Genomic DNA, 12,720 nt, shown 5'->3' with positions numbered 1-12,720 from the left:
TTTTTTTAAAATTGAAGAATAGTTGATTTGTGGTAATTTCTGCTGTACAGCAGTCATTCAGTTATATCAATACATATATATATTTATATTCATTTTCATATTCCTTTCCATTATGATTATCACAGGATATTAAATGTAATTCCTTGTGCTATACAGTAAGACCTTGTTTACCTCGTCTATATATAAAGGTTTGCATCTGCTAACACGAAGATTAGCAGCCCATCCTTCCCCTAGTCCCTTTTGGCAGCCTAAGTCAGTTCTGTGTGTGTGTGTGTGTGTGTGTGTGTGCTGTTGTGTAGGTAAGTTCATTTGTGTCGTACTTTAGATTTCATATGTAAGTGATAGGTATGATATTTGTCTTTCTGACTTACTTCACTTAGTGTCATAATCTCTAGTTCCTTCCTTGTTGCTGCAAATAGCATTATTTTATTTTTTTGTGACTGAATACTGTCTCATTTGTATGTATATACCACATCTTCTTTATTTATTCATCTCAGTGGACATTCAGGTTGTTTTCACATCTTGACTATTGGGAATAGTGTGCTGTAAACATAGGCGTGCAGGTATCTTTTTGAATTTTGTTTTGTGGGATATATGCCCAGGAATAGGATTGCTGGATCATATGGCAACTCTATTTTTTAATTCTTTAAGGAACCTCCATACTGTTTTCCATAGTGACTTCATCAACTTACATGCCCACCAACAGTGTAAGAGGGCTTCCCAAAGGTTTTGGAAAGAAACTTTTCTGACTTAGTAGCTATAATTCATATGTTTTATGTCAGTTTCCATTGCTGTAATCCATACATTTTAAAATGAATATATGGTTAAATGAAATTATTGCCTTTGTGTTTTTGTCTTCAGGCTAAGTGGCAAATGTATAGTCACAATAAATGTATCAAATATGTCCATTAGTTTTGGACATGCCACATAGCATGTGGAATCATAGTTCCTCACCCAGGGGTCAAACCCTCACCCCCTGCATTGGAAGCACAGAGTTTTAACCACTGGACTGCCAGGGATGTCCTTCTTGGTGAATTTTTTCATTAGATTTACAACCTTTCTGTAATAAATGATCAGGACTTCTTTTAAAGAGATTAAATATTCAAGTGTTAACATATTTACTATAAAAATATTTTTGATACAGGTTAAGTTTGCTTTTCCATCTCCCCTAGGCTACCCCAAGGGACCTATAATTATTATTTGGCAATACTCATTATTGAACTTTGAAGGATATCTTATAAATTATAAGCATGTAACAGCCTTGAATTTGTAGCTCTCATCTCTCAGGGATTTGTCCTTACTCCAGAGTTTTTTAAATTTGTTGTTGTTGGGTTGGTTTTGCCAGTTTAAATTTGTGTAGGAAAAAAATTGGACTTGTAGAAACTGTAATTGTCATTTCCTTTTTCAGCTGTCTTTTAGAAAGTAAAGTATGACTTTATTAAATTAATTTGATTTATCATAAGGAATACTTTCCCAGAGAGCTGTACTTTGTTTTCAAGTTATTTTGTGTTCATAATAGAATTATTTTATGGACTTTTAAGTACTTAAGTTTTAATAAATGTCCAGCATGTAACATTTCATCAGGATTTTGACCTAATTAAATTGATCTATTGATGTTTTTCCATTTTGGCATGCATCTTTATATACTTAGGATAAATTTATATGCTTAATAGAAAATGTACTATGTTAGTGAATGAATTGGTAATATCTTTATTTGCCTATCAAGTTGTATTTGGGAGAATAGTAGAAACCTTATTATATGTTTTCTTAGATGTAATATTTCTACTAAATATTTTCTTGTTATCTGCAATTTAAAAGTAATGTTCACCTATCAATATTTAAACTTCAAAAATGCTCTCAGCAGATATTTATGGTTATCTGCTGTGTTACAACACTGTTTTAAGCACAGTAGTTAAGAACTAATTCTGAAGTCAATCGTTTGCTTCAGTAGAACCTTAAAAATGCCACACAGACTTTCATTAATTTCATAAACAATGGGCTACTTTTGTTAATGCTAGTGCCAGGAACTATTATTAACATAGGCAGTCCCCAAATAAATGAGATTATCTGCATTCGAAAGTTCTCTCACCCTAGTTAAGAGGAGTAGACAGTCGGTTACACTGTGATACTTGAGGACTTTAGTTATGCTGTGCTGTGTGCAGAATGCTGCCTGAGCCCAGAATAGGGAGCAGTACCTGGAGCAGTGATGTAATTAATCACCCCCAAAAGCCCTATTAATAAAACCTTGCAAAGTCACTCTCTTCTTGGCTGCCAGCCTTTCTCATCCTGATCCATCCTTTGCAGAAGCAGCAGAATTAACTTACTAAAAATCAGATCTGACCAGTTTGAGCTTACCAGATAAAAGAATCATGGGGCATTTCAGCCAGAGATACTGGCATGTGCACAGTGGCATTTAAGAATCAGGGGATGGGGCTTCCCTTGTGGCTCAGTGGTAAAGAATGCGCCTGCCAATGCTGAAGACACGGGCTGGATCCCTGATCAGGCAGATGTCACATGCCATGGAGCAACTAAGTGCTGAGCCTGTCCTCTAGAGCCCGGGAGCTGCTATACTGAGCCCATGTGCCACGGTTACTGAAGCCTGAACACTATAGAGCCTGTGCCCCAGAACAAAGAGAAGCTACTGCAGTGAGAAGCCTACGCTCTGCAACTGGAGAGTAGCCCCTACTTGCCACAACTGGAGAAAAGCCTGTGTAGCAATGAAGAGCCAGCACAGCCAAAAAAAAATAAGTAGAAAAGAAGAAAAAGCAGGGGATGTTAAAAAGTGATAAACTCGATTCGTGTATATTATCATATGTGAAATAGATCGCCAGTCCAGGTTCGATGCATGAGACAGGGCACTCAGGGCTGGTGCACTGGAACGACCCTGAGGGATGGGATGGGGAGGGAGGTGGGAGGAGGTTCAGGATGGGGGACACGTGTACACCCATGGCTGATTCATGTGAATGTATGGCAAAAACCACTACAGTATTGTAAAGTAATTAGCCTCCAATTACAATAAATAAATTAACAAAAATATATATTTTTCTGTCAATGTCACCTCCCCCACCCCCCACCCCGCCAAAAAAAAAAGTGATAAATTCACTGTGGCCCAGTCATAGGTTGTGGTGTAGGGAGTGTTAGGAGATGAATTTGCGGCAAGGATTTTAGCCAAATTATATGGCATACTTAAGAATTTTTGGCTGTATTTTCTAAACATTTGGGAGCCAAGGTGTTACTTGAACTGAGATAACAACAGATTTGTTGAAGAGGAAATTCTGTTGGCATCATGAGCATTGGGTTGGGGAGAGAGGTTGGTGCCAAGAGAAAGGCTCTGTGATGAGTCCTTAAAATAGGGAAGTTTTTAGATTATTATTTGTCTTCTTGGTGTACAGATTTATTTTTCATTACATGCTGAATAATTTATACTTTAAAAATCCCTAATAAATAACCTGAAGAACATCCAGTGCCTGGCCAGCATTTTCACTTGTTCCTCTTTGTGACTGTGTTTTTATAAACCCAGTGTGTTTCTGAGTCTAAAGTTCTGTTGTGTAATTTCTTCTGTTCTTTGACAGTCGGAATCTATCATAAATCACCTTAAAGTTTCACAAGCCCAAATTAATTATATTCACATTTGCGATATGCTCCCTTTGTGCTCATTCACCATATTTTGTCATTGTAAAATTCATAGGCAGAGTGATCGCTGAGATCTTGTTCTGTTTAATGCAGTTTACTTCAGCAGTGTACAGTATCAGGGGAAAATTCACTTTGAAATAATCCCTTGTTTACTACTTTAATGATTTGAAATAGAGTTTGCATTTCTCTTTATTTTCTGCTGCTTTTGTTCTATGCTGTTATATGATCTTTAGGCATTTCACTTAATGAATAAATTGTTTTAACTACTAAATCTCACTCATATTTAAAACCTGTGTTCAGCATGTAACTAGTCAGTATTCATAACTGTCTGAAATGTTTCTGGTTTTAACCTACTAAGATGTCAACTCTTCTTTGTTTCTTTATTTTTTTTTTAATATATTTTCAGAACACTATTGTGGAGGCTTCTATTCAGCTTCCTCCTTCCCTTTTCTCACCAAAGCAAAAAAGAGAAGTCAGACCAAGTGATGACTCTCTCTATAAGCTGCAACTCATCGCATTCCGCAATGGAAAGCTTTTTCCGGCCACCGGGAATTCAACAAATTTGGCCGATGATGGAAAACGGCGTACAGTGGTTACCCCCGTGATTCTCACCAAAATAGGTTTGTCTGTGGCGTATGTCTTCCTGTAGTCACTGGACAGCACGATTCGATCATTCCCTGCTCCTAAAGATGCTTATTTTTGTTCCTTCTCATTTTAATGAGTCACTAGAGAAAAAAAGATATTTGCAGATGCCCATTCTTGTATGTTGACATTTAATTGTTCATGAAATTTGTTTCAGAAATATTTTTATTTCCCGTTTCCTCCAGATGGTGTGAACATTGATACCCACCACATCCCCGTTAATGTGACACTGCGTCGAATTGCGCATGGAGCAGATGCTGTGGCTGCCCAGTGGGATTTCGATTTGCTGAATGGACAAGGAGGCTGGAAGTCCGATGGGTGCCATATACTCTATTCGGATGAAAATATCACTACCATTCAGTGCTACTCCCTTAGTAACTATGCAGTTTTAATGGTATGGCAATTGTTAATGCATAAACACTAAGCATTAGAATTTCTTCCCTATGCATAGTTAAGCTCAAATGAAGATTTTTTTTTAACTTTTAACGTAAATTGCTCCCTTAATTAAGGAAGAGGTGACATTTGGTGTCATTCTGATTTTAAAGGGAAATTGAGTTACTACTAAGTGAAATGTATTGGATTGAATTTGGTACGGGAATTTTCAGTAAACTTTAAGCCAATCAATTCAACTAGACCTTGACCTTAAAATTTGGAAACACGCTGTCCAACTCTTAATCAAGAGTGATTCATTTGCCCAAAGACACACAGTAAATAGGGCTTCCCTGATGGTTCAGCTGGTAAAGAATCTGCCTGCAATGTGGGAGACCTGGGTTCGATCCCTGGGTTGGGAAGGTCCCTTGGAGAAGGGAAAGGCTACCTACTCCAGTATTCTGGCCTGGAGAATTCCATGGACCGTATAGCCCATGGGGTTGTGAAGACAAGGCGGAGCAACTTTCACTTCCTCACCCAGTGAATGGGGCTTCCCTGGTGGCTCAGACGGTAAAGAAGCTGAGTACAATGCAGGAGACGTGGGTTTGATCCCTGGGTCAAGAGATCCCATGGAGAAAGGAATGGATACCTATTCCAGTATTCTTGCTTGCAGAATTCCGTGGACAGAGGAGCCTGGAGGGCTACAGTGCATGGGGTAGCAGAGTCAGGCATGACTGAGCGACTAACCTTCACATTCACACAATGAATAGTGAGAGGTTTTCCTACTTTGCTATTTAGTGCCTCTCCGACTACACATCATAATTTTTTAGATTCCTTTTGTATTTAGAGTAATGGTGATAATTTCAGTTTAGTTGCTGCAAGCAGCAGCACTGACACAAATGTCTTCAATTTTAATGCTGATCAAGTTAATGTTTTCTGTTATTTACTATTTTTGTATTTATTAATTTTTTTTGTGAAATAGCTAGTTATTAGCGTATCTTTTTATTAATGAGTCATTTATGTGAATCTGATCTCTGAGTTGATAATTATGAAATTAGCCGTACTAGTTTTTATTGCATATTGTGGTTATTCTAAGATACTAACATCCTGAAGTGTGTATACATTCATTTAGAGCAGAGTGGAAGAAATTACTGATGAACATGAAGGACATTTCTTAGCAATGGCCTGAGGCTAGCCTGGGAATGAGGATGCCTACGTTTTGATTTCTGCCACCAGCTCTGAATCTTCTGTTATCTAGATAATATTTTATCAAAGCACCAAATAATCTTGAAACATGATATATTTTACTCTAAGTGAATTTTCTTTTCTTAAAACTACAAAAGAGCATTTTCACTGGAAATGGTCTTGAAGCATGCTTTAATTGGAGTAGATTTTCTTCAGCTCTGTATTTTGGTTTTCTCTTTACTTCTCAAATTAGGCTACCTACCTAGTGTCCCGAACAGGTGAAGGAGTAAGTAGATTATCAGGCAGGGCAGAAGGATTAATGCGTGTGTTATTTAACCCAGCAGACAGTGGGTGGGGTCTACACTAGGAAAGAGCTCAGCTGTTTGGATCTAAGTCATCTCTCCTTTTGGGTTTAGTGCTAATAGTGTAGGATTCTCTTCACAAATAGATGTTTGAGTTCTGTAAGTCTAAGTCTGGTTTCTATAAGTTCACATTTTATTGTTTTGTAGTCAGCTTTCAAAGAATGCTTGAAGCAGTAATTAAAATATGAAGCATTTGCTCTTTCAGTTTAAAAGTGTTTTCTCATTCAGGTTTTGATTATAAAATAATGTGGAACTGAGAAGTACTGAAGGAGAAATAAGAGAGAGGTAGCATTGCAGAGAAGGCAATGGTACCCCACTCCAGTACTCTTGCCTGGAAAATCCCAGGGACGGCAGAGCCTGGTGGGCTGCTGTCTGTGGGGTCGCACAGAATTGGACATGACTGAAGCGATTTAGCAGCAGCAGCATTTGAGGAGAAGGCAATGGCAACCCACTCTAGTACTCTTGCCTGGAAAATCCCATGGACGGAGGAGCCTGGTAGGCTGCAGTCCATGGGGTCACAAAGAGTCAGACACGACTGAATGACTTCACTTTCACTTTTCACTTTCATGTGTTGGAGAAGGCAATGGCAACCCACTCCAGTGTTCTTGCCTGGAGAATCCCGGGGACGGCGGAGCCTGGTGGGTCACACAGAGTCGGACGCGACTTAGCAGCAGCATCATTTGAAATTTTTTTAGTAGTTAACTAGAAGAAGTTGGTCAAGAGAAATGAAATGCAGACCCACAACGAAAGGCATTTTATAAGCTTCAGTGTTCAAGACATGATACTGTACCATGTGAAACTTTTATTTAATACCAGTTAAAATATCTATTTTTGAACTTCCTAGCAGTTCTTCTCCACAGTTTAAATTAGTATAATCCTTTTCTTGAAGAAATAAGCTATTCTTTTATCTTTCATACTTTTAATCTTTTAAAAAATGTAATACACAATTCTTAAAGCTAGAATACAGCACTAAGTTTTTTTTCTGTTTTCAAAGAATATCCTTTCTCTTTTCTTAAATATAACTGTGCCACCTAGAGGTAGCAAGGTGAAAAGGATCTGAAATTGTTGACAAAATTGTCAAAGTATAGTATATGGCATTTTTAGAGTTGCTGATGAAATGTGAAGGCAAAGTTAATGAAATCATACCTACTCTTAAATAAAGTCATGTCTGAGTTAGAAAACATAGCTTTAGAAATTGGAAGTCAACATCTTTTTTTCTTTGCCTGACACTGTTTTGAATAATAGATAAAATCCTATTTTTTTTTTTTTTTTGGAGAACTGCTTTAATGTAGGATTTTATTTAGCAAGTCTAAATTCCTTTATTGGCAGCTAGCTCATAAAGCTTTTCCTGCTGTGGTTTAAAAAATAATGTGTATTTAGAAAATGAAATGAAAAGAATATATTTGTTTTTAAATCTCAAATAGATAGTCATAGTTCTAGACAGATAACATAGTTCAGTAGGCATCCTGCAATAACCATTTATATTCTAAGTTCTCAGAGAAAAAAGTTAGGTAGAAATAGAATTTGTTTGAATTATGTGATCAGAAATAACCAATTGACCGGAGGTCAGTAGAGAACAAAAAAACTGAATGAGGAGGGCCAGACTATTCATGGTAGTACTTACTACTTAATTGGTATTAGTAGTGAAGATAAAATAACCACTATATCTTGATTCTCCTTTGTTACTATATTCACCTAGAAACACATGAAACCAGAGAGCACTCATTTGTTTTTACATCTCTAGTTTTTTTCAAGGCAAACTGTGGTTTAATTTACTCTATAACTGAACATGAATGTTAGCATTGTTTATATAATTCTTAAGTAGGTATTATACTCACATGGATCAAATGTTTGAATTATTTCTAATTAATGTACAGTGAGAAATTAAACTCCTGACACTCTGTTGTCTCTTCTGCACAGAATCAGTTGAGTTCAGTTCAGTCGCTCAGTCATGTCTGACTCTTTGCGACCCCATGAACTGCAGCACGCCAGGCCTCCCTGTCCATCACCAACTCCCAGAGTTCACTCAGACTAACGTCCATTGAGTCGGTGATGCCATCCAGCCATCTCATCCTCTGTCGTCCCCTTTTCCTCCTGCCCCCAATCCCTCCAAGCATCAGTCTTTTCCAATGAGTCAACTCTTCACACGAGGTGACCAAAATACTGGAGTTTCAGCCTCAGCATCATTCCCTCCAAAGAACACCCAGGGCTGATCTCCTTTAGAATGGACTGGTTGGATCTCCTTGCAGTCCAAGGGACTCTCAAGAGTCTTCTCCAACCCCACAGTTCAAAAGCATCAATTCTTCAGCACTCAGCTTTCTTCACAATCCAACTCTCGCATCCATACATGACCACTGGAAAACCATAGCCTTGACTAGATGGACCTTTGTTGGCAAAGTAATGTCTCTGCTTTTGATATGCTATCTAGGTTGGTCATAACTTTTCTCCCAAGGAGTAAGCGTCTTTTAATTTCATGGCTATAGTTACCATCTGCAGTGATTTTGGAACCCCAAAAAATAAAGTCTCTCGCTGTTTCCACTGTTTCCCCATCCATTTCCCATGAAGTGGTGGGACCAGATGCCATGATCTTCGTTTTCTGAATGTTGAGCTTTAAGCCAACTCTTTTACTCTCCTCTTTCACTTTCTTCAAGAGGCTTTTTAGTTCCTCTTCACTTTCTGCCATAAGGGTGGTGTCATCTCCACAGAATAGATAACCCTTAATAGTTTTTTTTTTACGCATTATCGAAGGACTTTCACGTATGTTACAACAAAATGAATACATGATCCTATTTTCTTACATTTTTATATGAAGGTAGCATGCTGCAAACATTCTAAACCATTCCTGTTTCCATGAAGCAGTGTATCTTACACAAGGATGATGCTAACCATGGAACAGTATGTCCTAACACTGATGATACTGCCTTGTGTTGGTGATATTCTTTGGATGATATGAGGGTAGTGATGGCAGTGGTTAATTTTTATTAAGTACTTAATGCACCGGGTTCTCTTAAATCTTTACCTACATTATTGTGCTACTATTATTACCCCCAGTTTCCAGATGGAGAAACCAAGGCATAGAGAAGTGAAGGACCATGACCAGGTTGACAAAGGTAGTCAGTGTGGAGTTGGAGTTCAAACTCCAGAAATGTGTTCTTAATCCCACTACTGAATTTCCTTTCTGAACACTTCCTTATTAGTGTTAGAGAGCTTTCTCATTCTTTTTTATCTCTGAATATTACTTTATGACCTCACCATCATTTATTTGGGCATTCTTCTATATTGTTTGTGTTATAATAATTTCTGTGTATAGAATGATTTTACACATTAGAAAATCTGTATCATAAATTATCTGAAGTAGAATTGATAAGCAAAGGGAAATCAAAACTTTTTCTTTTTTCATTAAATTGAGCTATTGATCAATGTTCATAGATCTTAACTATATAGCTTAATGGTATTTTTAGCTGTGAACCTACATGTTTAGCTGCCATCAAGACTTTTATTTGAGCACTCAGAAGCTCTGATATGTTTCTTTCTAGGAATTTTCACTGTCATTTGAAGAAATAGCCTTCTGATGTGTATCACTAGATAAGCTTCATCTGCTCTTTAATTCCATATAATTGGAATTGTACAGCATGCACTCTTTGTGTCTGGTTTCTTTCCCATCATTATGTCTGTGATATTCATCTTTGTTTTCACATGTGGTAGCAGGTTACTGTTTTTTCGTTTTCCTTCATAGTAGGCCATTTTATGGACTTCCCAGGTCGTGCTAGTGGTAAAACAACCTGACCGCCAATTCAGGAGATGTAAGAGATATGGGTTCAATCCCTGGGTCAGGAAGATCTCATGAGGAAGGCATAGCAACTTACTGCAGTATTATTGCCTGGAGAATCCCATGGACAGAGGAGCCTGGTGGACTGTAGTCCCTGGAGTCACAAAGAGTTGGACATGACTGAAGCGACTTAGCATACACACAGGCCATAGTATGAAGATATCAGAATTTGTGCATTGATGGATTTTTGAGTTGTTGTGAGGTTCTGGATATCAAGAAAAAGCTGTTGTAAATATTTGTGGACAGTGACTTCAGCCATGAAATTAAAAGACACTTGCTTTTTGGAAGGAAAGCTATGACAAGCCTGGACAGCGAATTAAAAAGCAGAGACATCTCTTTGCTGACAAAGGTCTGTCTAGTCAAAGCTATGGTTTTTCCAGTAGTCATGTATGGATGTGACAGTTGGACCATTATGGTCCTGAGTCCTGAAAAATTGATAATACTTTTGAACTGTGGTGCTGGAGAGGTCTCTTGAGAGTCCCTTGGATAGCAAGAAGATCAAACCAGTGAATCCTAAAGGAAATCAACACTGAATATTCATTGGAAGGACTGAAGCTGAAGCTCTAATACTTTGGCCACCTGATGTGAAGAGCCAACTCATTGGAAAAGACCCTGATGCTGGGAAAGATTGAGAGCAGGAGGAGAAGGAGGTGACAGAGGATGAGATGGTTGGATGACATCATTGACTCAATGGACATGAGTTTGAGCAAACTCTGGGAGATAGTGAAGGACAGGGAAGCTTGGCATGCTGCAGTCCATGGGGTCGAAAAGAGTCAGACACGACTGAGTAACTGAACAACAACAACAAAATAATTTAGGAACATGTTTTTTGATGGACATGTGCATACAGGAGTGGAATTGCTAAGTTGTAGGCATCTGTATGCTGTGAGAAGTAATGCCATGCAATTGATCAAACTGGTTTTATTGGTGTAGTCTCACCAGTAATGAGTGTTAATTGCTCTATATCCTTCCCAGTGCTTGGTATTCTCAATCTTTAGTTTTGGTCTTCTGGTGGCTGTGCTGTGATAGATCATTGTGGTTTTAATTTTTTAAGTTTTTTCAGTTTTTAAAATTTTTTTAAATTTAAATAAGATAAAAAGTAAAATTTTTGTTTTTTGGTAACTGATAATATTGAGTACCTCTTCATTTTCATATTACAGTTTGAGTAGCCCTTTTGTGAAGTTATTCTTCAAATCTTACATATTTTTAATTTGATTGTCTGTTGCTTTCTTACTGGCTTATAGGAATTCTTCATGAACTCTGAATAGGATCTCTTTGTTAGATTTATGTGTTGCAAAAATCTTCTCCCAGTTCATGACTTTTTTTAATCAGTTCAGGCTGCTACAACAGAATATCACAGACTAGGTCATTTACAAACAGAAGAAAAAAAATTTTTTTTTCATAGTTTTTGTAGGAGACAGGAAGAATAAAAAAAAAAAAAAGCAGCCTCTGGCAAGGGCTGCAAAAGAAATTTATAATTGTTGGTAAACTGGATGCTATAAGGCATGAGACTCTTGGAACAAGTCCAGAGGGAACAGTTCATAACCTTGAAAACAAGATATGATCCTGGGGTCGGAAAACTGACCCCAGACTGTTCCTCAACTGTCGTCTCAGAGTCACATGTTTTGTGTATCTGATGAAAAAATCTATAGATAAAAATATTAGTCTTAGTTACTGATTTGTTATTGATTACTGTTTCATAATTACTCGATGGTTAATGATCATTTTGTTCTTTGGCCCTGAAGGCCACATGAGTTGTAGTTTAACTCCCCGCTTATTCTTTTATTCACAGCTGAAAGTATAATAAAGCTGCCTTGGATTGTTTCGGGACCTTCACCTTGGAGCCACGTTGGTCCCCTGATCCTCGTTTTTCTCTAAATTCTTGTGTCTCGTTTCTTATTCTCTGACTGTATTGTGCTTTCAAAAACCCTGCTTGTCAAGCTGGTCTTGATAGTTTTGGAGGCTTAAGTCCATGATCAAGAAGCTAGCAGATTATTTGTCTAGTGAAGGCCTGCTTCCTGCTTCATAAATGCTGTCCTTTCTCTGTATCCTCTTGTGGTGGAGGGGGCATGGAAACTCTCAGGTGTCTCTTTTATAAAGGGACACTAATCCTGTTTATAAGGGCTCCACCCTCATGACCTAATCACCTCTCAGAGGCACCGCCTCAAGATAATATCACATTGGAGGTTAGGATTCAACATGTGAATTTTAGCTGGGTGACACAAACATTTAGTCTATGGGCATGCCTTTTTCCCTTTTTTCTTAATGTTGTCTTTTTATAAGCAGAGTTTCTAATTTTTCAAAATTTTTTTAGTAGTTAATGGGTTTTATGTCCTATTTAAGAAGTCTTTGCTTACCCCCAAATTATGAAGTTATTTTCCTTTATTTGCCTTAAGAAGCTTTAAATGTGTTTTATCTTTCACATTTAGGTCTGTGATTCAACCGGAACTGACTTTTGTGTATGGTGTGTGTTCAGTTCAGTTCAGTTCAGTTGCCCAGTTATGTCCGACTCTTTGCGACCCCATGAATCGTAGCACGCCAGGCCTCCCTGTCCATCACCAACTCCCGGAATTCACTCAGACTCACATCCATCGAGTCAGTGATGCCATCCAACCATCTCATCCTCTGTCATCCCCTTCTCTTCCTGCCCCCGATCCCTCCCAGCATCAGAGTCTTTTCCAATGAGTCAGCTCTTCGCAT

At 38.0% G+C, this 12,720-nt stretch overlaps 1 protein-coding gene across 1 annotated transcript in view; it reads left to right on the top strand.

The window, feature by feature from the left end:
- Window positions 1-12,720, top strand: part of GPR125 (G protein-coupled receptor 125) — a 117,566-nt gene that overhangs the window by 82,206 nt on the left and 22,640 nt on the right. The window contains exons 14-15 of the mRNA XM_010839938.1: window positions 4,040-4,253; window positions 4,461-4,669. Of these exons, the coding sequence (XP_010838240.1) occupies window positions 4,040-4,253; window positions 4,461-4,669 (423 nt within the window). The remainder of the gene's footprint in view (window positions 1-4,039; window positions 4,254-4,460; window positions 4,670-12,720) is intronic.

This window comes from Bison bison, unplaced genomic scaffold (genome assembly GCF_000754665.1).
Source record: "Bison bison bison isolate TAMUID 2011002044 unplaced genomic scaffold, Bison_UMD1.0 scf7180017864136, whole genome shotgun sequence".
Taxonomy (NCBI): domain Eukaryota; kingdom Metazoa; phylum Chordata; class Mammalia; order Artiodactyla; family Bovidae; genus Bison; species Bison bison.
The sequence above is the reverse complement of the archived record's forward strand: the minus strand, read 5'-3'. Positions and strand labels throughout refer to the sequence as shown.